The 23,467-nt window shown below is 38.3% G+C and overlaps 1 protein-coding gene across 1 annotated transcript in view; it reads left to right on the top strand.

Annotated features, from left to right (window-relative positions):
* Positions 1-23,467, top strand: part of MSH3 (mutS homolog 3) — a gene marked incomplete at its 5' end in the record, with an annotated part of 182,047 nt that overhangs the window by 82,783 nt on the left and 75,797 nt on the right. The window contains 1 exon segment of the mRNA XM_082724737.1: positions 10,746-10,878. Within this exon segment, the coding sequence (XP_082580863.1) occupies positions 10,746-10,878 (133 nt within the window).

The following is a 23,467-nucleotide window of genomic DNA, read 5'->3' as shown; positions in this document are numbered from 1 at the left end:
TAGAAAGGAGCAGAGGTCCAGATCTAAAGGTCGAGGAGAGAAAAGTAGCCGTGGTGGGAAGGGAGAGGGCTGAGGGCTTCAAGGTAAGATGTGTTACTCTGTAAGTGGGCTGTGTGTGGGAGTGGACAGAAAATGGCAGCACAGAAAACCGATGTCCATGTTGCATTTTTTGAGTCTGTGATATGTCTATTAATTCTTCCAACTATCCTCAAAGATAGTTATTATTTCATTTTGTAGGTGTGGAATATTGAGACCAGGTTATTTATCCAAGATAGTCCAGCTAGCACATAGAGCCCATCTAGAAGCATACTTAGGGAGTTATTAGGACTTGACCTCTAGTTTTTGTTGTTTTGTTTTGTTTTGACACAGAGAGAGCACAAGTAGGCAGAGCAGCAGGCAGAGGGAGAGGGAGAAGCAGCCTTTCCACTGAGCAGGGAGCCCGATGTGGGGCTCTATCCCAGGACCCCAGGGTCATGACCTGAGCCAAAGGCAGCCACTTAACCATCTGAGCCACCCAAGTGCCCCATTGACCTCTGGTTCTGCTTCCCCATCCAGGTGTCACTTTGTACAAGTTATGAATTTTGCTACACCCTCTATTTCTTTACCTGTAAAGTGGGAGCTCTAATACCTAGTTCACAGGGTTGTTGTGAGGACCAAATGAGACAGTATATAGAAAGAGTTGCTCTGGTTCCTAGCATCACTTATGTAGTTCAGGAAAATAGCTGTGGTCTTTATAATTGATTATAATTTGTCATCAAAAAACTGGAAGCAGGGGCACCTGGGCACCCACCTCAGTGGGTTAAGACTCTGCCTTCAGCTCAGGTCATGATCTCGGGGTCCTGGGATCGAGCCCCACGTCGGGCTTTCTGCTTGGCGGGGAGCTGCTTCCTCCTCTCTCTCTGCCTGCCTCTCTGCCTACTTGTGATCTCTGTCTGTCAAATAAATAAATACAAATCTTTAAAAACAAAACAAAACTGGAAGCAACCTAGTTATTAATAGGGAAGTAGAAAAATAAATCATTATCTAGTCTTACATTAGGATATGCTAACAGCAGTTAAAATAAAGACAGGGGTCAGTGACCCAGCTGGAGGCTTTCTGTGTTAACTGGGTGGAGGCTGGGGGCCACTGTCAGGTGCCCGCCTCTGTCTGGTCAGGTCTCCTGAGTCTAGTCCATACTTGTGTTATATATTTCTCCTGTAGCTGCAGTCAGGACTATGAGGAGAATTTGCAAGGAACATTGGTGAGTAGGTAGTGTCTTTGTCAGTCCCCTCTCAGAATGACGCATCCTTTAGCAAATGAGCTCTGTCCTTTTGTGTGTTTGGGCTTGGATCACAGCCTTTTTCATTTATTTAATGCTCTAAGCCTGACTCCGTCCTGGGGCCTTAGGAAACCCAGCCTCATGTTATGTCCTTGACTAGAACTCATTCTGATGGTCTCACTTAACTTCAGGGGAGGTTGACAAATGTTTGTCAAGGAAGAAGACATATGTAATGAATACCTAGCAGTCTATTGCCAGAGATGGACTATTTTTCCTTTAACTTTGTATTGTTGTTTCAGCTGTGTTGTACTTTTTTTTTTTTTTTTACACAGTTAAATGATGAATTTATTTAAATTTCTGAATAGGCAACACCTTTACATAGTTCCAGAGCTTAAAAATGGAAAAAGAGAGGTGCCTGGGTAGCTCAGCTGGTAAGCATCTGGCTTTGGCTTAGGTCATGATCCCAGTGTCCTGGAATTGTGATCCCAGTGTCTGGTGTCCTGGTGATCCCAGCATCCTAGGACTGAGCCTTGCTTCGGGGATCCCTGCTGAGTGGGGAATCTGCTTCTCCCTCTCCCTCTGCCCGTCCCCCAGCTCGTGTTCTCTCCCGCCCTCTCAAAGAAATAAAAAAATCTTTAAAAAAAGCAAGAAGATATATATTGAAATGTTTGTCTCTCATCCCTGACCCACATCTGCTTAGTTCCTATTAGATAATCATGGTTATTATTTTCTTGTGTATCTTTCCAGAGACTTTCTGTTTTACTTTTTTATTTTTACTTTTTAAGATTTTATCTATTTATTTGGCAGAGAGAGACACTGCCAGAGGAGGAACACAAGCAAGAGGATTGGGAGAGGGAGAAGCACACTTCCTACTGGGCAGAGAGCCCTATGCAGGCCTCAGTCCCAGAAGCTGGGATCGTGACCTGAGCCGAAGGCAGCTGCTTAATGACTCAGCCACCCAGGCACCCCAAAACTTTCAGTGTTAAAAAATAAACAATAAATAGGAATATATAGTCCTCCATCCCTTTTTACATGGATGGGGCATAATATACACAATACTCTTTGCTTGTTTCCCTTAATAGTCTAAGATAGTTACATTAAATTTTGTATTACTATCTCAGTGACAAGGCATTCCTACTGTCAAGGAGTTTCTAATCTAATTTGGTCCAGGTATAATCTAGTGAGCAGGAGATGCAGATAGGGAAAGCTTTCGTACCTAAGATAAAATTCTTACCCGTTACATGCTGTATAGCTCAGTAGCACAATTAGAGCAAATGAAGAATACTTTTTAAATTCAAATTAATTTTTAGAAAACTTTAAATAGTATTAAGCATATTAAAGTAGAATTAAGGTTATTCTTGGTATTTAAATCACATAAATCATTGAAATTAGCAAAACTGAAAATTGTTGGTGTTAGGAAATAGATCCCTGACTATTGATTACATTTTTGTGTAATTTTTCTAAAGCACTAAGTACATTCTAGTGATAGTTCATTCTCTTGAATAATTAAATGACTTTTATTTTGGTAAACTCATATGTTTGGAGTATTAATGATTTATTTCTAATTCATAACTCTGGCCTAAATAACAGAGTAATAAAATGTTATGTATTTCTTCCCTGTCCCATTTAATTTGTATTAACAGAACTAAATACCATTTTAAACTCTCCAGAACCTGTTGCCCTGAACTACATCAGGAGGCCCTCTTTATTCTTTGTGGTTTGCCATGTGCCATGAACCTGCCAACACAGTGTTCACCTTTGGTGACTGTGGTTTTCCTCAGCCCAGTGAGACACAGTCCTGCTCACAGATAGGAATGAAGAGCGGTAGGTGGTACATAGCTGAGAACCAAGATTGGTTGGTGTTGCCCCTGCCTCTCGCCGCATGAATGTATGAGCAGAAACTGATGCTGCCAAGAAAAAAGTGACCCCAAGCATCCCTTACCCAAGCGTCTGCCCTGACTTAGTGCCTATGGAGGAGCCAGTGTCTCTTGGCTTAGATACAGGAGTCTGCCGCTGGCCTCTGCTTTGTTCTGTAGTAAGCAGGCCTCCAGGGAAGTCTAAACTGGTTCGAGTGACCAGCAGGAAAGGGCAGCTTTCCTTTGTGCTGAGGAGAAGATATGCAGGAGAGAGTGAGAAGGGAGAGTTGGAGATCTTTTCCTTCTTAGCTCTTCAGTTTTGTTTTTCTCTCTTTGCGCCCTTACCGGTGGGAATTTTCAGAATACATTGCCTCAAAATGCTGTGGGCGGACTTCATTTCCTGTGGCTATCATGTCATTAAAAATACTTCCCTATCTGAAATAACTAGATATGCTGTATAAAGCATAAAACATCATTTTCGGACATAGCCAATCTTAATAAATAATAATAGTGATAAGGGAAAAACTGAGAGAACAGATTAAAGAAGAAGCTGGAAATGGGAATTTTTTTTTTTAAACATATAATGTATTATTTGCTTCAGGGGTACAGGTCTATGAATCATTAAGCTTACACACTTCACAGCACTCACCATAGCACATACCCTCCCCAATGTCCATAACCCAACCACCCTTTCCCTACCCCCTTCCCTCCAGCAACCCTCAGTTTGTTTTGTGAGATTAAGAGTCTCTTAAGGTTTGTCTCACTCCCCATCCCATCTTGTTTCACTTTTTCCTTCCCTACCCCCAAACCCCCTACTCTGTATCTCAAATTCCTCATATCAGGGAGATCATATGATAATTGTCTTTCTCTGATTTTTTACTTATTTTGCTCAGCATAATACCCTCTGGTAATGGGAGTTGATTTTGCTGCTGCTGTTGCCCCCCTAGGCCTCTGCAGACATCAGTAATCAAAAAGATTGGGTTTTTAAAAGCCTTGTGGGGAACTGGAGTAAGGGCTTTGTGTCTAAGTTAGGGAGCCTGTAGTAATGTGAGACCCTCAAAGGATCATAATGTCACTAAAGAGGGGGAAGAAGGAAATAACGTTTGTTTTGGCATATAGTCTTTACGGAGGGGAAATTTGCCAAGAATTCTCAACCCCAGTCTCACTCTCACTCAGGTTTGCTATTCCAATTTGTACTATCTGTGTGGTCTGACAATTTCCAACTTGTGAAAGTTGTTTTAAGTGGTCCCATGCCTCAGGGTTCCTAGCAGAAGCAAACGCAGACCCTCCCTGAAGGAATATACCCTCAGTCCATGCCTCCTAGGAATCCCAAAGAGAGAGCTCTACCATAAGCTCACAGACCACAATTGCAAAAGACAAGGAAACAAGGAACTATGAATATGAGCAGAAATTATAAACAGCGGAATTAGAATCACAAGACCTTCAGATAATGAGATTATGAGGATAGATATAAAAAGTTCGAGGAAGTTAAAGTTAAAAGAAATACAGAAAAGATGAAAAATATGAGCATAAAACAAAAATGCCATCAAAGGAGAGTAGGTTGTTTTTTAAAAAGAACCACATAGAACTTTTAGAAATACTGGGTGGGTTACACAGGAATAGGTGCAATAACTGTAATACAGGGTAATATCTGAGGAAATTTCTGGAGTATAGCACAGAGAGACAGTACAATAAAGAATATAAGAAATTGAAAGACAAAAACGAATTAGGTGGTCTAGCATAATCCTCATCAGATTTCCAGAGGAAAATTAGAATAGGGAGAGAGATAGTATTCAAAGAGATTGCTCTTTGACAGTCCTTTATTAGGAGGAGAATTTCTCATATTTCATGAATGATATGAATCCTTAGGTTTAGGAAGCACAGTGGATTCAAAGCTTGAGAACACATGAGAAATCCACACTTCACTAAATCACATGGAAACTGTATGCCAGCCACTACAGTCAGATATAAAAAAAATTACAGAGAGCAGAGAGCAAAGGAAGACCCCTGTAATTCCCTAAAAATTACATAACTGATTTGGTTTCTAATTTCCCCACCTGTTCTCTGCTTCGTTTGCTTTCTTTCAGTGATTTCTTTTGGATTTATTGAGTTGTTTTTTCTTTTTATTTTTCATTTAACCCCTCCTTTCCCTGCCCAAAGCATCATAGTTTGTATGTCTGTTCCTGTTGTCTCTTGTTTCTGTTGATTCTTACTCATCTAGTTGATTTTTATGGTTGATTATCTTTGCGTACTGGTTATATTCTTTGGAGATTTATTTTAAGAATAATGTGAGGGCTAGGATGAAGTTGCCTTCTCTGCTAGTTTGGTTCTGCCACGTTCTTGGGTGACATGACTATGCTGGACTCATTTTAATTCAAGTTCAGCATTTGGTATGTTTTAGGTTATCCAAATGAGGCTAACCCATGCTGCAAGTTCATCTTTACTGTGAGTCTAGCTCATTGTTCAGCAGGTCTCTTTAGTGTAGAAGTGGCTTTGACGGCTGAATTTCTCCTCTAGGTTTTTGTTGTCTTTTAGATTTTGGTATATTCATTCCTCACCATTTTGTTAGTTCTTTGATACTTTTAAGAACATGTTTTTCTATTTCATTTGGCTTTTAAATTCTCCTCATTAGAATAATATTATTATTACAATAATAATCTGAAATTAGAATTAGAATTAATCTCATTAGAATGATAATCTGAAAGTACTGGTTCTCACCATTACCAAAAGCAAAAATCATATTACGCTCTTTTCAAAGACTCAAGTTGATGTTCTAAACTGGTAATGGAGGGTAGCTGTCAGAAAATTTGTTCTGTTTAATAGTCCAAAAAGGTTGAATTGTTGTCTGTTCCTAAAATGATGTGTCACTAGAATAGGAGTAATAAAAATCCTTAAAAGCTTGTTGGGTGATGTATAATTAGCAACAAGGTACATATTCAGAATAGCTCCTTAGAATGTATTTTGTAAATAAATAAAATAATGATATTTGTGGATGACTCATAGCGCATCTCCTTACTCAAGCTATTCCTTCTTCCTCCTCCTTCCTTGCCTTATCTAATCTGTCACAACTCTTGTTAACTTGATCTCCTTAATATCTCTTCAGATTCTGTGCCTTTTCATCCCTCTGTCCTTTACCCAAGTTCAGATTGTCAACATCCCTCCGCTGGAGTCTTCCTTCCACTGTCCTCTGTCCTTTGAAATGTAACCCATTGGGTCCCATTCTCAGGAGAAAGTCCCAGCTCCTGTGTGGTCCACATCCCTCTCATGACCGTTCGCTGCTTGGCTGCCTAGCTCCTGCTGTCACACTCTCACACTTTCAGCCTCCATCTCCCCATTCATTTTCCTATGCTATTTCTACAGTTGGTCCTTTTGTAAGCACTTGGTAATTGTTATTAATCATTAGATGAATGACACAGTATTCTCATATGAGACAGATGAATGAGTGAATGATGTGTATGATGCTAGGGAGATCCAAGTAGTCACAGGCACTCTCATCTTTCTGTTAGAGAGCTGTGTAAGTAGTTAGTTGAGCCATATTTCATGGCCAGCATGGTAATGTCTGAACTTAATTTACTCATTTTATATCGCCTGTCTTTAGAGTAAACTTTTCAGGGAAAAGTCAGAACAAACACAACAAAACACCACCTCCCCTCAGTAGTTTGTATTTTATCGGTTCCTGCCCCCTGTCCCACCAGGTAACCTTATGTTAGGATTGTAGAGGCATCTCCACAAATAGCATCCACGAGGTTCAGACTTCATCACATGTCCCTACAATGCAACAGCTATAGATTACGTGCTGTGTTTCTGAGTGACAGCCACACACAACAGATACTGGCGTCATCACCCAGTTCTTTAAATGTGAAGGACTCCAGTGACACCCACTTTTAGTCCTTGGGTCTTTTGGTGGTAAAGAAGAATCTTTGTCATCAAAGGACCTCAAGTCCATTGTTTTTTGTCATATAGAATGAAATGACTCAAGTGTCTTTCTTTCATTTGTTTGGAATGTGTCATGCTGTAAAATCAAGTATAGAATACTATAGGGCATCTTGACACAAATTCTTTTATCATCTTCTAGTTGACAGTGCTGCTTTTTTTTTGGACAATGCTACTTCTTGTTTTGTTGACTGTCATGATCACTAAATCTCTCATTGATTGCACCAAAACATTTTTTCTCTATTTTGGTAATCTGATGTACTGTTTTATTAGAGTTATTTGGCAAGTCTTGTTACTCCTGCCAAGTAAAGAACAGTTCCAAGATATGCAAACTTAAAAACAAAAAAAAACTTGATTAGAAGTCATTTTAGTAATTTGCATTCTGATCTGCAGATAGGGGATAAAAGTAGAATTGTAGCTCCCCCAGTGGTGAGAAGTTTGTAGTAATCAGTGCTGCACACCCTTTCAATCTCTTCCTGCCTGTTTTAAACAGTGGTAATGCGGTAATGCGTTTGGTCATTCTCAGTGCAGCCTTCTAATCCATCTCCTGCTGTTCTTTGTGGTATCTACCAAACAGATTGTATAAGCAAATAAAGATCACCATTAACAGTTAATCTGGACTAAGTAGTTACTGTGTACCAGGCACTGTACTGTTTACCATACACTATTTCATTGCATTCTTGTACAGCTCTGAGTTAGAGGCCATTATTATTATTCCCATTTTATAGATGGAGAAACTAGAGCAAGACTAAATAACTGGTAAATGGTAGAGGCTGGATTTGAACTGAGGTCAGCTGCCCAGATTTTTAACTTCTGAGCAATTACCTCCCTAACCAGTGAAGGCCGGGTTAAAACCAAAATGATTCATAGTAAATATGCTTTTGTCTGTACTGTCATTAGGCTAAAATAAAAAGCCAGTACCTTTCCAGATTGCAGACCAACTTAGCACAACCTTTTTCATCTCTTTCTAAGAAATTTATAGTTTTATGTCTATTTTTTAAAAAATCTTCTGGAAGATTTCATAAATATGACTTGGGCTTTTATTAACCTCTTTTGCTTTTATCTTTCCGTATCTCCAACAACCTTTATAATTTTTGAGAGAGCAGCTATCTTTGTAGGCTGTCTTATACATTCACAGATGGTATTATTTTATCTGTCCTCATACCATCTGTAGCATCAACCTAGTCTGTTCCAATTGGTGTTATCTTTCATTTATGCAGGAGTGAGTTATTAAAATAAAACTTTATATTTGTATAGCATTTTGGGTAAACGTTAGGGTAAAACATTGATTTATTTTATCACAACAATCCTATGCGAAGAAAATTTAATTTTTTATTTTTTTCACCTCATCTTGATTTACTTTATATGTAGTCTTTGGAATTGAGCTGAATTGAATTCAAGAACTACTTATTGAACATATATTGTCATGCCAGAACTGTGGGAATAAAGAAATGATTCCTGTTCTCATTGAGCTTACAGTCCAGCAGAAAAGACAGAGAACTAAATACAATTACTATTTCCACTATGGAAAGACAGTAGAGGGTTGTGTGGAAAAGGATGATCGAGGATTAAATCTGGTCTGGTGAATCTAAAAAGCCCTTTCAGAAGAAGGGTAAGTAGGAGTTTGCCAAACAAAGTGGAGCTGGTAGGTAGTAGAAAAGAGGACGAGAGTCTTCAAGGCAGAGTAAGCAGCAAATGAGGAGGCCCTGATGTCAGAGAACTTGGAGTGACCAAAACATGCAACAGGTTCAGTTTAACTGAAAGTTACAGTGAGAGGAAGAGAGTGGCAGCAGCCTGAATTGAGACTTGAGAGGTAAGCAGGAACAAGTTGTCTTCTGGGTCAATGAAGGAATCTGGATTTGCATGTAAGATTATTGGCAAGTCGTTGGATTGGTGAAAGCAGAGGTATGGTTGGAAAACCACTCAGGCTACAGTGTGGAGACTGGAATAGAAGTGGATGGAGGAAAAGTTAGGAAGCTCTCTTTGTAGTCTGTGTGAGAAACAATTTTTACTTAAACTAGTGTAACGATAGTAGAGATGGAAAGAAATGGATTGATTTAAGAGGCCACCCCACCGAGAATGGAGGAAACAGTGTGTCTGTCTACAGAGCTCGGATGTGTTCTACTGTGTCATGCTGAACCAGATACCTGTTCTACATAGTAGAGTATGAGCCAGAGAAAAATGGGTTAGAAATGAAACCAAGTTAGTATGCATGTTGTAAACAGGCATAACCTCACAGAGTAGTTGGAAGGATAATAAAGAGAAAAGCTCTCAATTAATTAGGAAGCTCTCAATTTAATGGTCATCTAGGCAGGATTCTGAGGACACTGATGGTATGGCACCAACAGAACTTTGTTAGACAAACATGTATTCATTAGGTCATGTTTCCCTTTGACCCAAAGTGTCAGTTCATTCTTTGATTTTTTGCTTGCTTGCTCATTTGTTCATTTAAAAAAAATTTACTGAGTGCTCATCACCTACTAGGTATGCTTACTTATCTCAGTCTTTAATACATTATGGCCATCATACCTACCTTTGGCATTTATAGGTGCTAGATGGGCCACATCCCATTTAGGGCACATTTAGTCAATCAGGTTTCCATTTTAAGTTGACAGCCTCACCGTTTTCTCCCAGGTGGCCCATACTGCAACTCTGGTCTGCCCTGGTCTCCTGGTCTTATCTTCTGTACTCTCTGTTACTGCTTCCAGTCTTAGCTCAGGCTCGGTATGCCTCATCCCATTTCAGTCAAACAGGTGGTCAGTTCAGCCACCACCACCAAATCTTCTGTCAAAGTGGTTGGCTGAATGAATTGGTTTTTTTTTTTTTTTTTTTTTTAAGATTTTTTATTTATTTATTTATTTGACAGAGAGATTACAAGTAGGCAGAGAGGCAGGCAGAGAGAGAGAGGAGGAAGCAGGCTCGCTGCTGAGCAGAGAGCCCGATGCGGGACCCGATCCCCAGACCCTGAGATCATGACCTGAGCCAAGGCAGCAGCTTAACCCACTGAGCCACCCAGGCGCCCTGAATGAATTGGTTTTTGAATGATATGATTAGTCATTTCAGTCAGACTAGAAAACTCAGTTGCCCATTGTGGACCTATTCTACTAGCCAAGGTCAAACAAGCAGTTGTAGCAAATAAATCCTGTTTCAGTGACTTAAGTACAACAAAAATTTATTTCTTGCTAATATAAAGTCCAGCTGGTAGCAAATATGGGAGTGATGGATTTTCTGCTCCACTAACAGATCCAGGCTAAGATAGTCTTCCATGTGGCTTCCAAGATTGTTCTGAGCCCAACATCTGCTGAGGGAAGAGCAATGTGAAAGATCACACAGGATGATTTTATGAGCCTGAGCCAGAAGTGGCTTAATTGTTCCTGGTTACATTTTATTGTCTACAACTTGGGTACAGGACCTTGCCTAATTGCAGAGGGAAACTGGAAAATGTCATCTGTGTGTTTGCCCAGGGGGAATGGAAAAGCTAAGAGGCAGTTTCTGCTGCACCTAGCTAATGACTTCCCTTGTATGGTACCTGCTCTTTGATTCAAATGATTGGGATTAGGAAGGGCCAGAGGCATGGAGGAGGAGTCCCTTACTGTTTTTCTAAGTAGCTATTGTCAGATGCTGGGCATAAAAGTGGGAAATGTCTGTGTTCCGAGTTGCTAACATATCTTATAATTGTTACTACTCTGTTCTCACAGGGAGATAAATGCTCGACTAGATGCTGTATCTGAAGTGCTCCATTCAGAATCCAATGTGTTTGGTCAGATAGAAAATCATCTGCGTAAACTGCCTGATATAGAGAGAGGACTCTGTAGCATTTATCACAAAAAAGTAAGTGTGATAGAAATCAGATATAGTAAAACTGATAATGTTCTTCAACATGAGGACACCAGATGGTAAAGGAAAACATCTCAGAGATTTATCTTGTTATTATTTTGTGAAATCTTGTGAATAACCTGAGAGAATTCTTAGAACATTTAATGGCACAAATTAAAGTTATTTCAATTTTTGCATTGTAAAAAGTAAAATTTGCGCATTTCTGTTAACTACAGCAACACATAGAGGTCCTTCTATTATAATGCAGGATATTCTCATATTTCATCCTCAAAATGTGGACCATCATCAAAATAGGAAATTTCTTAGACTGGCCATTTTTTAAAGAAAGATTAATTATTTGAGAGAGAGAATGAGTGCGGGCCTGCACATGCACCCCCTCCCCAGGGAGTGTGAGGTGAGGAGGGAGGGGAGAGAGAATCCAAAGCAGACTCTGTGCTAAACACAGAGTGGGAAGTGGGACTTGATCCCATGATCCTAAGGTCACAACCTGAGCTGAAACCAAGAATCCATCACTTAATCAACTGTGCCACTGAGGCACCCCTAAACTAGCCATTTTAAAAAAGAGATGCCTTCTTTCTTTTGACCCCAGGACAACTTCTTATTTGAGTTATCTAAAGGAAAAATCTGCTTATATATCTGTGGTGGTAATCAATATGCAAATGAGTTTGGGTATGGAAGCTAAGTAAAAAGCATTATTTTGATTTTTATCTCTTAAGCTTTGCAATTTGTCATAACAATAACAAGAGAGGATTTTCCCATGAGGCTAGCAGGAGATTTTTTCTGCAAAGATCTTTCTGCAAAGATACAGAAACTTTGCAAATCAGAAACGAGTGGCACAATATACTCAAAGGGCATAATGGGAAAAATCCTCAGCCAAGAATACTTTGTCCAGCAAGGCTATCATTCAGAATAGGAGAGATAGTTTCCCAGACGAACAAAAACTAAAAGGAGTTCATGGCCACTAAACCAGCATTGTAAGAAATATTAAAGGGAAAGTTGAGTGTAAAGAAGAGACCAAAGATAAAGTATAAAGGTAGGAAATCCAAAAGCAGTAAAAATGAATATTTCTGTAAAAAATCAGTCAAGGAATTCACACAAAAAAAGATATAAATTATAATAACATATACCTAAAACATGGGGAGAAGAGGAGAAAAGAATGGGTTCAAACTTAAACAACCATCAACTTAATAGAGACTGCTACATGCAGAAGAGGTTATATACAAACCCAATGGTAACCATATATCAAAAATCACTGGTAGAGTAAAGAATAAAGAGAAAGACTTATAAAGAATAAATGTATCACCAAAGAAAATCAATAAAACATGAAAGAGAGAAAGACAAGAAAGGATCAGAGAAAGTCTTCAGAAACAACCACAAAACAAGTAATAAAATGGCAATAAATACATATCTGTCAGTAATTATTTTGAATATAAATGGACTAAATAAACAAAAGACATAGGGTGACAGAATGAATAAAAAAAAAAAAAAAAAAAACAAGACCCATCTATACACTGCCTGCAAGAGACTCAGCTAATATCACCCTTAATGAAGAAAAACTAAGAATAAAATAAGGAATAAGACAAGGATGTCCACTCTCATCACATTTATTCACCATAGTACTGGACGTCCTAGCGACAACAGTCAGACAAGGGAAAGAAATAAAATGCATCCAAAATGGTAGGGAAGAAGTAAAACTTTAACTATTTGCAGATGACATGATACTCCATAGGGAAAACCCAAAAGACTCTACCAAAAAACTTCTAGAACTGATAAATTGAGTCAAGTCCCATGATAAAAAATCAGTGTACAGAAATCTGTTGCATTTGTGTATATCAATAATGAGGCAGAAGAAAGAGAAATTAAGAAAACAATCCCATTTACAATTGCACCAAAAATAAATAATATGACACCAAGAAATAAACCTAATCAAAGATGTGAAACACCTATACTCTGAAAACTAAGAAACACTGATGAAATGTCCATCGACTGATGAATTGGTAAAGAAGATGTGATACACACACACACACACACACACACAAAATGGAGGTGTGTGTGTGTGTGTGTATGTGAGAGAAAGAGACAGTGGAATATTAGCCGGCCATAAAAATGAACAAAATCTTGTCATTTGTTATGTTGATGATGGTGCTTTAGAGAATATTATGCTAAATGAGTAAAGTCAGAAAAGACAAATACCAGATGATTTCACTCATGTAGAATTTAGGAAGCAAAACAAATGAACATAGGGGAAAACAAAAGAGTGAGCGAACCATGAAAGATTTTTTTTTTTAAAGATTTTATTTATTTATGTGACAGAAAGAGATCATAAGTAGGCAGAGAGGCAGGCGGAGAGAGAGGAGGAAGTAGGCTCCCTGCTGAGCAGAGAGGCTGAGGCGGGGCTCTATCCCAATCATGACCTGAGCCGAAGGCAGAGGCCTTAACCCACTAAGCCACCCAGGCGCCCCAAAAGACTTTTTAAAAAATATATATATTTATTTATTTGAGAGAGAGCGAGCACAAGTGTTTGCCAGGGGCAAAGGGAGAGGGAAGAGGCAGACTCTCCGCTGAGCACAGAGCTTGATGTGGGACTTGATCCCAGAACCCTGAGTTCATGACCTGGGTTGAAGGCAGACACTCAAGTGAATGAGCCATGCAGGTGCATCAGGGAGACTCTTAATTATAGAGAGCAAACTGTTGTTTATGAAAGAGAAGGTGGGTGGAGGGAATGGGTGATAGAGATGAAGGAATACACTTGTGATGAGTACTGGGTATTGTGTATAGGTATTGAGTCACTGAATTGTGTACCCAAAGCTGGTAGTACATTGTATGTTTACAAGCTGGGGTTTAAATGAAAGCTTAAAAAAAAAAAATGAGAGATATATTGGAATATTACAAAATGGAGTATTACTGAGCCATGAAAAGAAAGAGATCTTGGCGTTTTTGACAACATGAGTAGACCTAGAAGGTATAATGCTCAGTGGAATGAATCAGAGAAAGACATACTATATGATTCCACTTAGACATGGAATACAACAAACAAATAGGAGCAAATCAATAAGGAAAGTGTGGTGTATATATACAGTATTATTCAGCTATAAAAATAAAAAAGTATGAGATCTTGCCATTTGCAAGACATCAGTGGACCCAAAGTGTATTATGCAATTGCAGGGTCATAGGGTAGTGCACTACTGGGTATTTACCCCAAAGATACAGATGTAGTGAAAAGAAGGGCCATCTACACCAATGTTCATAGCAGCAGTGGCCACAGTCACCACACTATGGAAAGAGCCAAGATGCCCTTCAACGGACAAATGGATAAAGAAGATATGGTCCATATATACAATGGAACATTATGCCTCCATCAGAAAGGATGAATACCCAACTTTTGTATCAACATGGATGGGACTGAAGGAGATTATGCTGAGTGAAATAAATCAAGCAGAAAGAGTCAATTATCATATGGTTTCACTTACTTGTGGAGCATAAGGAATAACATGGAGGACATTAGGAGAAGGAAAGGAAAAGCAAATTGGGGGAAATTGGAGGGGGAGACAAACCATGAGAGATCGTACACCCTGAGAAACAAACTGAGGGTTTTGAAGGAGAGTGGGGTGGGGGGGTATTAAGGAGGGCACATATTGCATGGAACTCTGGGTGTGGTGCATAAACAATGAATCTTGGAACAGTGAAAAAATAAAATAAAAAAAAGAAATTTTAAAAAGTGTATTATACTATGTGAAATAAGTCAGTCTGAGAAAAGTAAAGCAAATGAACAAACAAAAAAAGCAGAATCAGACATGTGAAAAGAGAACAAACTGATGGTTGCTGGAAGGAAGAAGGTGGGGGTATGGACAAAATGGATAAAAGGGAGTGAGAGGTGCATGCTTCCTGTTATGGGAATAAAATGTACTGCATAGGGAATACAGTAACTAATATTGTAATGACATCGTGACAGATGGTTGCTTCCCTTATGGTGAGTGAGCATGATGTAGAGAGTTGTCAAATTGCTATGTTATACACCTGAAACTAATGTAACAATGTGTGTCAACTCAAATAAAAATTAAAATTAAAAAATAAAACTTCCAACAACAAAAACACAGATGACAGTAATTGAAGACAACACCAAGAAATGGAAAGACAGTCTATGCTTCAGTATTTGAAAGAACAAATCTTGTTCAAATGTCTTTACTACCCTGAGCAGTCTACAAATTTAATGGGATCCCATCAAAGTACCAACAGGTTTTTATTCACAGAACTAGAACAAATAACCCTAAAATCTGTGTGGAATCTCAGAAAACCTGAAGTAGCTAAAGCAATCTTTAAAAAAAGAAAAGTAAAGCTGCAGGCATCACAATTCTGAATTTTAAGTTTTATTACAAAGCTGTAGAATCAAAATAGTATGGTACTGGCATAAAAATAGATGCATAGATCAATGGAACAGAAGAGAAAATACCGAAACAAACCCACAATTAAATGGTCACTGACCTTCAACAAACCAGGAAAGAATATCCAATGGGAAAAAGACAATATTGGAGTGCCTGGGTGGCACAGTTGGATAAGTGTCTAAGTCTTGGTTTCACCTCAGGTCATGAACTCATGGGTCCTGAGATCAAGCCATGGTTGTCAGGCTCTTCACTCAGTGGGGAGTCTGCTTAAGATTCTGTCCTTCTCCCTCTGCCCCTCCCCACCACATGCACTCACTCACTCTTAGAAATAAAAACAAAAATCTTAAAAAAAAAAAAAAGAAAGAAATTGGACCACTTTCTTACAGCATACACAGAAATAAGTTCAAAACGGATTAAAGACCTAAATATGAGACCTGAAGACATAAAAATCCTAGAAGAGTACACGGGCAATAACTTTTTTTGACATCAGCTGTAGCAACGTCTTTCTAGATAATGTTTCCTGAGGCAAGGGAAATAAAAGCAAAAATAAATGATGGGGACTACATCAAAGTAAAAAGCTTCTGCACAGTGCAGGAAACAGTCAACAAAACTAAAAGGCAACCATTGGAATAGGAGAAGATAAATGACATATCCGATAAAGGGTTAATATTGAAAATATGTAAAGAATTATATAGCTCAACACCTAAAACCCAAATAATGCAATTAAAAAGTAGGCAGAAGACATCAACAGACATTTCTCCAAAGAAGACATCCAGATGGCTAACAGACACATGAAAAGATGCTCATTATCACTTATCAGGGACATGCAAATCAAAACTACAGTAAATATTACCTCACACCTGTGAGAATGGATAAAATCAATAATATGAGAAACAACAGGTGTCAGCAAGGATGTGGAGAAAAAGGAACCCTCTTACACTTTTGAAGCAAATGCAAAGCGATACAACCATTGTGAAAAACAGTTTGGGGATCCCTCAGAAAGTTAAAACCACCCTGTGATCCAGCAGTTGTACTACTGGGTATGTACCCGAAGAATACAAGAATGCTAATTCAAAGGGATACATAGACCCTTTGTCTGGTCTGTTACAGCATTATTTATGATAGCCAAATTATGGAAACAGCCCAGGTGTCCGTCGATTGATGAATGGATAAGGAAAAGGTGGTGTATGTATATACATACATATGTACACACACACACACACACACACACACAGTGGAATTCAGCCATAAAAAATAATGAAATCTTATCATTTGCTATGACATGGATGAAGCAAAAGATTATAATACTAAGCGAAATAAGTGAGGAAAACAAATACCATGATTTCACTCAGGTGGAATTTAAGAAACAAAACAGGGGTACCTGGGTGGCTCAGTGGGTTAAAAGCCTCTGCCTTCGGCTCCGGTCATGATCCCAGGGTCCTGGGACCGAGCCCCGCATCGGGCTCTCTGCTCAGCAGGGAGCCTGCTTCCTCTTCTCTCTTTTCTCTCTGCCTACTTGTGATCTCTGTCTGTCAAATAAATAAATAAAATCTTAAAAAAAAAAAAAGAAACAAAACAAATAAGCAAAGGGAAAAAATAAGAGAGACACAGATCAAGAAACAGACTCCTAACTATACAGAACAAACTGATGGTTACCAGAGGGGAATTGGGTAGGGGGAAGGGTGAAATAGATGCTTGGGATTCAGGAGTATACTTGTCGTGATGAGCACTGGGTGATATATGGAATTGTTAAACTCAATATTGTATTCCTGAAACTAATGTAACACTTTCTGTTAAGTATATTGGCATTAAAATAAAAGCTTAATTAAAAGTAAATAAGTTAATGCCAATTAAGTGAAAAAAACCTAAGAGGTTTTTCACACTTACAGAAATAATTTATCTTCAAAATATGCTTAGAATTAACCAAAATCAATTAGGTATATTTATATTGTTGATAAGCTTTCTATAGTGTTTTACTGTTGTGTGGGAGTCATTCACATACGTTAGACACTTTGGCCCTTGTAAAAAAAACTTTATGGAATTGAGGAGATACTGTGTTTCTCACCTTCTCACTAAGGGAAGGCTCTATCTCTCTATGTAATGCTACCACAGCTTGCATTACCGTGGATAAAATGATGATGCTGAGAAGAGAGATAGTAGCTTGTTAGTCAGGGACAGAATTGGTATTTATACCAGGGTCCTTGACTGGGTTTTTAGTGGATGGATACACTTTGGACATGATCATTTTTGATGTAGTAGTTTTGACTACCATTGTATTTTTTTCCTGGTTATCCTGACATGAGCCATCTTTATTTTCTGCCCAAATGTAAATCCTTGCCAATGTCATAATTTTATTATAGAACAATTTTTATGTGCCCACATTTTAGTTGTGACCAATTTTTCATTAGTCTTTACCTTTTTTAGTCCTTTCTCCCACAAAGTTTTACTGGAACGATAAGTACTGCTTCTGAGAATACTTGCAGTGCCCAAGAGGACTTATGTAACTGCTCCATATGCTTCAGCTAAATTTGAAAACAAAGAATAAGCCAGAACTGGGAAACACTAATCCCTCGGGAAGAATGCATGAGTTGGTTATGGGGTCAGTGAAGTCTTCTGTACTGCAAGTTGGTGCCCTTGTGGTGTTGCTTTGCTGGCGGAAACAGAACTTGTGTTTATACTATACCACCCTGTTACCTGTGGTCCCACGTACCCGCCATCAACAGCAATCTAGAAGCAGCTAGTCATCTTCTGATATACTGTCAGAAGGTCAGTAATAGCCTAATTCTCTGTCACAGTGCCAGCAACATTTGCCTCACTTCATCTCATCACTAGGCATTTTATCATCGCACATCATCATATGAAGGGTGAGTACAGTATAATGTATTTTGACAGGGAGAGAGACTACATTCATATAACTTTTATTACAGTATATCATTATAATTGTTCTCCTTGATTATTAGTTATTGTGCACCTCTTACTGTGCCTAGTTTATCAGTTAAACTCTGTCATAGGTGTATGTGTATATGAAAAAGCACCTGTGGGGTTAGGTACTATCTGTGGTTTCAGATACCCATTAGGGGTCTTGGGACATATCCCCCATAGATAAGGGGGAACTAATGTAGTTGAAAGTTTTATGGTTGACACTTCTGAGGTTACAAAATGGATGTCAAACCATTCATTAGAGGGTATCATTGGTCTAGGACCTTACAATCAGTGCTTATTACCCTTCATCAAGGAATAGGTTTCCAAGCAGTCTTCATTGCTTGAAAGTTTTCACTGAAAGTTATTAAAGATTTTTGTTTTTCTCAAGAAAAAAATAGGGACAAAGCTGAGAAAATTATTAATTGCTAAAAGAGCTGAGTCAAAGTACTCGTGGCGTCCACAGAAGCATCTTTCCATGGCGCTATGACTTCTATCGGGCTTTACTTCCTTTCATTAAAATTTGCTTTGGTGTTTTCTTTTCTTTTTTTTTTTTAAAGATTTTATTTATTTATTTGACAGAGATCACAAGTAGGCAGGGAGGCAGGCAGAGAGAGAGAGAGAGAGAAAGAGAGGGAAGCAGGCTCCCTGCCGAGCAGAGAGCCCGATGCGGGACTCGATCCCAGGACCCTGAAATCATGACCTGAGCTGAAGGCAGCGGCTTAACCCACTGAGCCACCCAGGCGTCCCTGCTTTGGTGTTTTCAATCCATAAGGTTGTGTATTTACAAAGGTTTAAAAACTGGTGAAAGTCAGAATCTAATTCTTTTTTTAAATTGAGATATAATTGACATAGAGCATTGTATGTATGTATGTCTGTATTGTGATATACCACATAATCAATGGTTTGATCTATGTATACACTGAGAAATAATCCCAATAGGTCTAATTAACATTCATCACTACATAAAGCCTTCCTTTTCTTATGATGAGAACTTTTAAGATCTGCTCTGTTAGCAGTATCCAGACAATGGTGCAGTTTTATTAACCGTGGTTACCATGCTATACATTAAATCTCTGGGACTTATTTATTTTATAATTGGAAGTTTGTATCTGTTGATCATCTTCAACCGTTTCATCCACTTGCCCTCCTTGGCCCATCTCTGGCAACCACACATCTATTCTCTGCATCTATGGGTTTGTCTTTTTTTTAAACTTTTTTTTTTTCGATTTTACATACAATTAAAATTATATGGTATAGAATTGAATTCAATTTTAAAAGTAACTAAGAATGCCTTTTGTTTTAGAGTTTCAAATTGTACTTTAGTGAAGGAACTTATGACTCACACAGAAGTTTTTCCTTATTGCTGCTTTAATGTTTATACAAGTATGCCTGAAGATTGATTTGAAAAGTGAGGATTAGAAATGACTTGGTAACAGACCAACTTGAGGAAGTCTAAATGCTTTCAACCAAATTTTTATAGATTAGTTAGTTGGCTCTTGGAACACACCGTCAAACACATGTCTGTTCTTTATCATTAATTTACTCTAAATAAGCTTCTGCTGTATGCACCAAATGGTGAGTGATATCCTGGGTATGGACTGTGCCAATTATGTAAAATTCATAAAATGGTTAAGAACACTGTTTGGATGTTGTGGAAGTGGTAAGCCTAGGCCATATGGCTGTGTGGAAAGTGCCGCGAAATAGTCACAAATAGGTATTCTCATGTCGATAATAATAGAAGATACCAAGAAGCCCAACTCTGAAACAAAACAAACATTTCTTTATTAGTAAAAGTATTTTACTAATACATGTGTATACATAGATACATACATGCATATTTATATATATAAAATTAGTATCTTATAGTAAAACTTCACATCCAAGTCTTAGAGAGAACAGTGTTAGTCTTAGAAACCCAACTATTTTGTAAGAAAATGATATATAAGTGCTAAGATGGGTGAGTACATTTAAAGGATTATAGCACTTAGTAAATGTTAGAGGAGACTGTTTCCAGAATTTTGTAGGCGAGAATAATTTCTTGGCCAGACTGGCATAAGCCTAGAGCCACCTTCTCAGTATGGAACCCAGGCTGGAGTTCTTCCAGTCCCATGATGACCCGTTTCCACACTTACGAATGTGTTCTACAGCTCTTCCCCAGAGAAGCTTGCTGTTGGAAATGGGGTTGAAAATGAGTGACTCCAGGAGCTACTACTTCATCCTTCTCTTTAGCTTTCTGGCAGCTCTACTCAGTTTTTTTGTTTAAGAAACTAGAAAGCAACCTGCCTTGGGCACTTAAAACTTGATTACAAAGCACTTTGTTTTTCATTTTGCTTCTGTTGCTGACTTAAATTTTGTATCTGAGGGTGAAAAATCAAACCCTTTTTGGTTTCTCATTATAAGACATTATTATTCAAAAATCGTATTGAAATGTTTACTCTTATTTCTTCACTTCTATTAGAATGTGTGTATTTAGTAGTTAACTATTGACAGTTGGCCAAAAAACTTCTGGGCTCCACAATACAAAAATCCAGCTTCCTATATGTATCTTTCCTATCATACAGTGGCCTTTCTGGGGAAGAGATATTTTATGATAACACTTCAAATTCAACTTTTATTCAGTCGGACCTAACTTACTTTTTTTTGCATAATTTACTTCATTCTTTTTAGTTAACTCTTTCTAAATATGTCCTTAGCATTAATTCATTTTATATATGCTATTTATTTTTTATTTTATTTTTTCTTAAAGATTTTACTTATTTATTTGCGAGAGGGAGCATGGAGGGAGAAGTAGAATACCCACTGAGCAGAGAGCCAGGTGTGGGATTCAATCCCGTGATCCTAAGATCATGATCTGAGGCCACCTAGGTACCCCTAAATGACTGAGCACCTAGGTACCCCTTTGTATACTACTTTTTTTTTTTTAAGATTTTATTTATTTATTTAACATACAGAGATCACAAGTAGGCAGAGAGGCAGGCAGCGGGGTGGGGGAAGCAGGCTCCCTGCCGAGCAGAGAGCCTGACGTGGGGCCTGATCCCAGGACCCTGGGATCATGACCTGAGCCAAAGGCAGAGGCTTCAATTCACTGAGCCACTCAGGCACCCCTGTATACTATTTATTATGTCTACTTATCATTAACTCAAAATACTTATTTTCATCAAATATTCTATTTCATTTTACTTGGTCAAACCTGAACTGATTGCCCTCTATACTAGTTGTATAGCTATTTTCTTTGATTTATTTCTCTTGAATTGAATCTTTGGTTCAATCTTTCTGAATTCTGTGTTTTCCTTTTGGTTTATTACTTCATTCTAATACAGTGCATTTTCTAGAAGCATCCTGAGAAAGTACAGCTGTCCTCAATCTTTCTGAATTCTGTGTTTTCCTTTTGGTTTATTACTTCATTCTAATACAGTGCATTTTCTAGAAGTATCCTGAGAAGTACAGCTGTCCTCAACTCCCTTCAACAGTGCAGGAGTTAGGGGCATTGACCCTTATACAGTAGAAAATCTATGTATAACTTTTGACTCACCCAAAACTACTAATACCCTGCTGCTGACTTGAAGTTTAATGATAGTCGATTAACATGTTTTATATGAGATAGAGCAAGAGAGCATGATCAGCAGGGAGGGGAAGAAGGCTTTTCATAGCTCTTCAGTTGAGCAGGGACCCCAACACAGGGCTTGATCCCAGGACCCTGGGGTTATGACCTGAGCTGAAGGCAGATGTTTAACTGAACTGAGCCACCCAGAAGCGACCAAGTTACTGGGAAATTTTCCTGAGTTAGGTGTTGGTTCTTTCTTTTTTGTAGTTCTTTCATTCGAATTGATTGAATCCTGTTCTCTGAGTGTTCCTTAAAAAAAAAAAAAAAAGGGTATCCTGTTCTTGTTTCATGGTTTCATTATTCTCTAACTGAGGATATTGTTTTTTTTAAGTTTATATATTTATTTTTAATGTTTTTATTTAAATTCAATTAATTAACATATAATGTATTTTTTTTAGTTTCAGAAGTAGAGTTCAGTGATTCATCAGTCTTACACAATACCCAGTGTTCATTACATCACTTGCCCTCCGTAAAGTCCATCACCCCACTCCCCTCCCCTCCAGGAACCCTAAGTTTCCTATGATTAAGAATCTCTTATGGTTTGTCTCCCTCTTTGATTTTTGTCTTTTTTTTAAATTTTTCCCTCCCTTCCCTTGTAGTCCTATTTTATTTCTTAAATTCCACATAAGAGTGAGATTATATAATTGTCTTTTCTGTGATTGACTTATTTCACTTAGCATAATACCTTCTAGTTCGATCCACATTCTTGCAAGTGACAAGATATCATTTCTTTGATGGCTGAATAGTATTCCGTTGTATCTGTATACCACATCTTCTTTATCCATTCACCTTTTGATGGGCATCTGGACTCCTTGCATAGTTTGGCCATTGTGAACATTGCTGCTATAAACATTGAGGTGCAGGTGCCCTGTCCGTTCACTGCATTTGTATCATTGGGGTAAAGACCGAGTAGTGCAATTGCTAGATATAGGGTAGGCCTATTTTCAACTTTCTTGAGGAACCTTCATACTGTTTTTCCAGAGTGGCTTCACAAGCTTGCATTCCCACCAAGAGTAATATTGAGTTTTTTTTAAAGACCCTTTCTTCTACATATATAGTCTGTATTCCCTCTAGTATTTATTGATTGATTTTTTTAAAATTTCATGGTAGAATTTTTCATCTGATGTCTGATCATTTTTAAAGAGTGGAAAGCTGAAATGCTGATAAGAAGGTCTCTAGATGAATATGGCTTGCAAAATATGAGGTGAATTGTACAGTGTACTAGCTGATACATTTTAGGGGTGAATTCCTGCTTTAGTATATTCAAAATTTTCCTCTTGGGCCTGTGAGATTCCCCAAGGACTCTTTTAGCCTCCTGGATGGCTAACAATGTTCTGGGAGCTAGATGGAGGCAACTGGGAGTCTCTGTTTTCTCTTATTTTAATCCCTTGCTTTTGGTGGTATTCTCATTTTTCAGTGTGCCTGAAGATGGCTCGGGTACTCTGTGTTTTTCCTTCTCCAGAGGATAAAATTAGTCTTTTGTTGGATAGGAAAATAGTGGCTGCTCAGTGGCATGGATAGAATATTGAGGGATAATTGCTTCTTAATTCATTTGTAACCAGTCTGTTCTACCAACCCACCCACCCCCAGCTTCCACTTCCAAAGATAATTTTTGTCACTAGTTTTTGAGTCTTGTAGGATTCTTGGTGTAACTCAGGTTGGGTCCTAGTTTTCC

The sequence above is a fragment of the Mustela nivalis genome, assembly GCF_964662115.1.
Source record: "Mustela nivalis genome assembly, chromosome: 3".
NCBI classification, from domain to species: domain Eukaryota; kingdom Metazoa; phylum Chordata; class Mammalia; order Carnivora; family Mustelidae; genus Mustela; species Mustela nivalis.
This window is presented reverse-complemented; position numbering and strand designations above follow the sequence as displayed.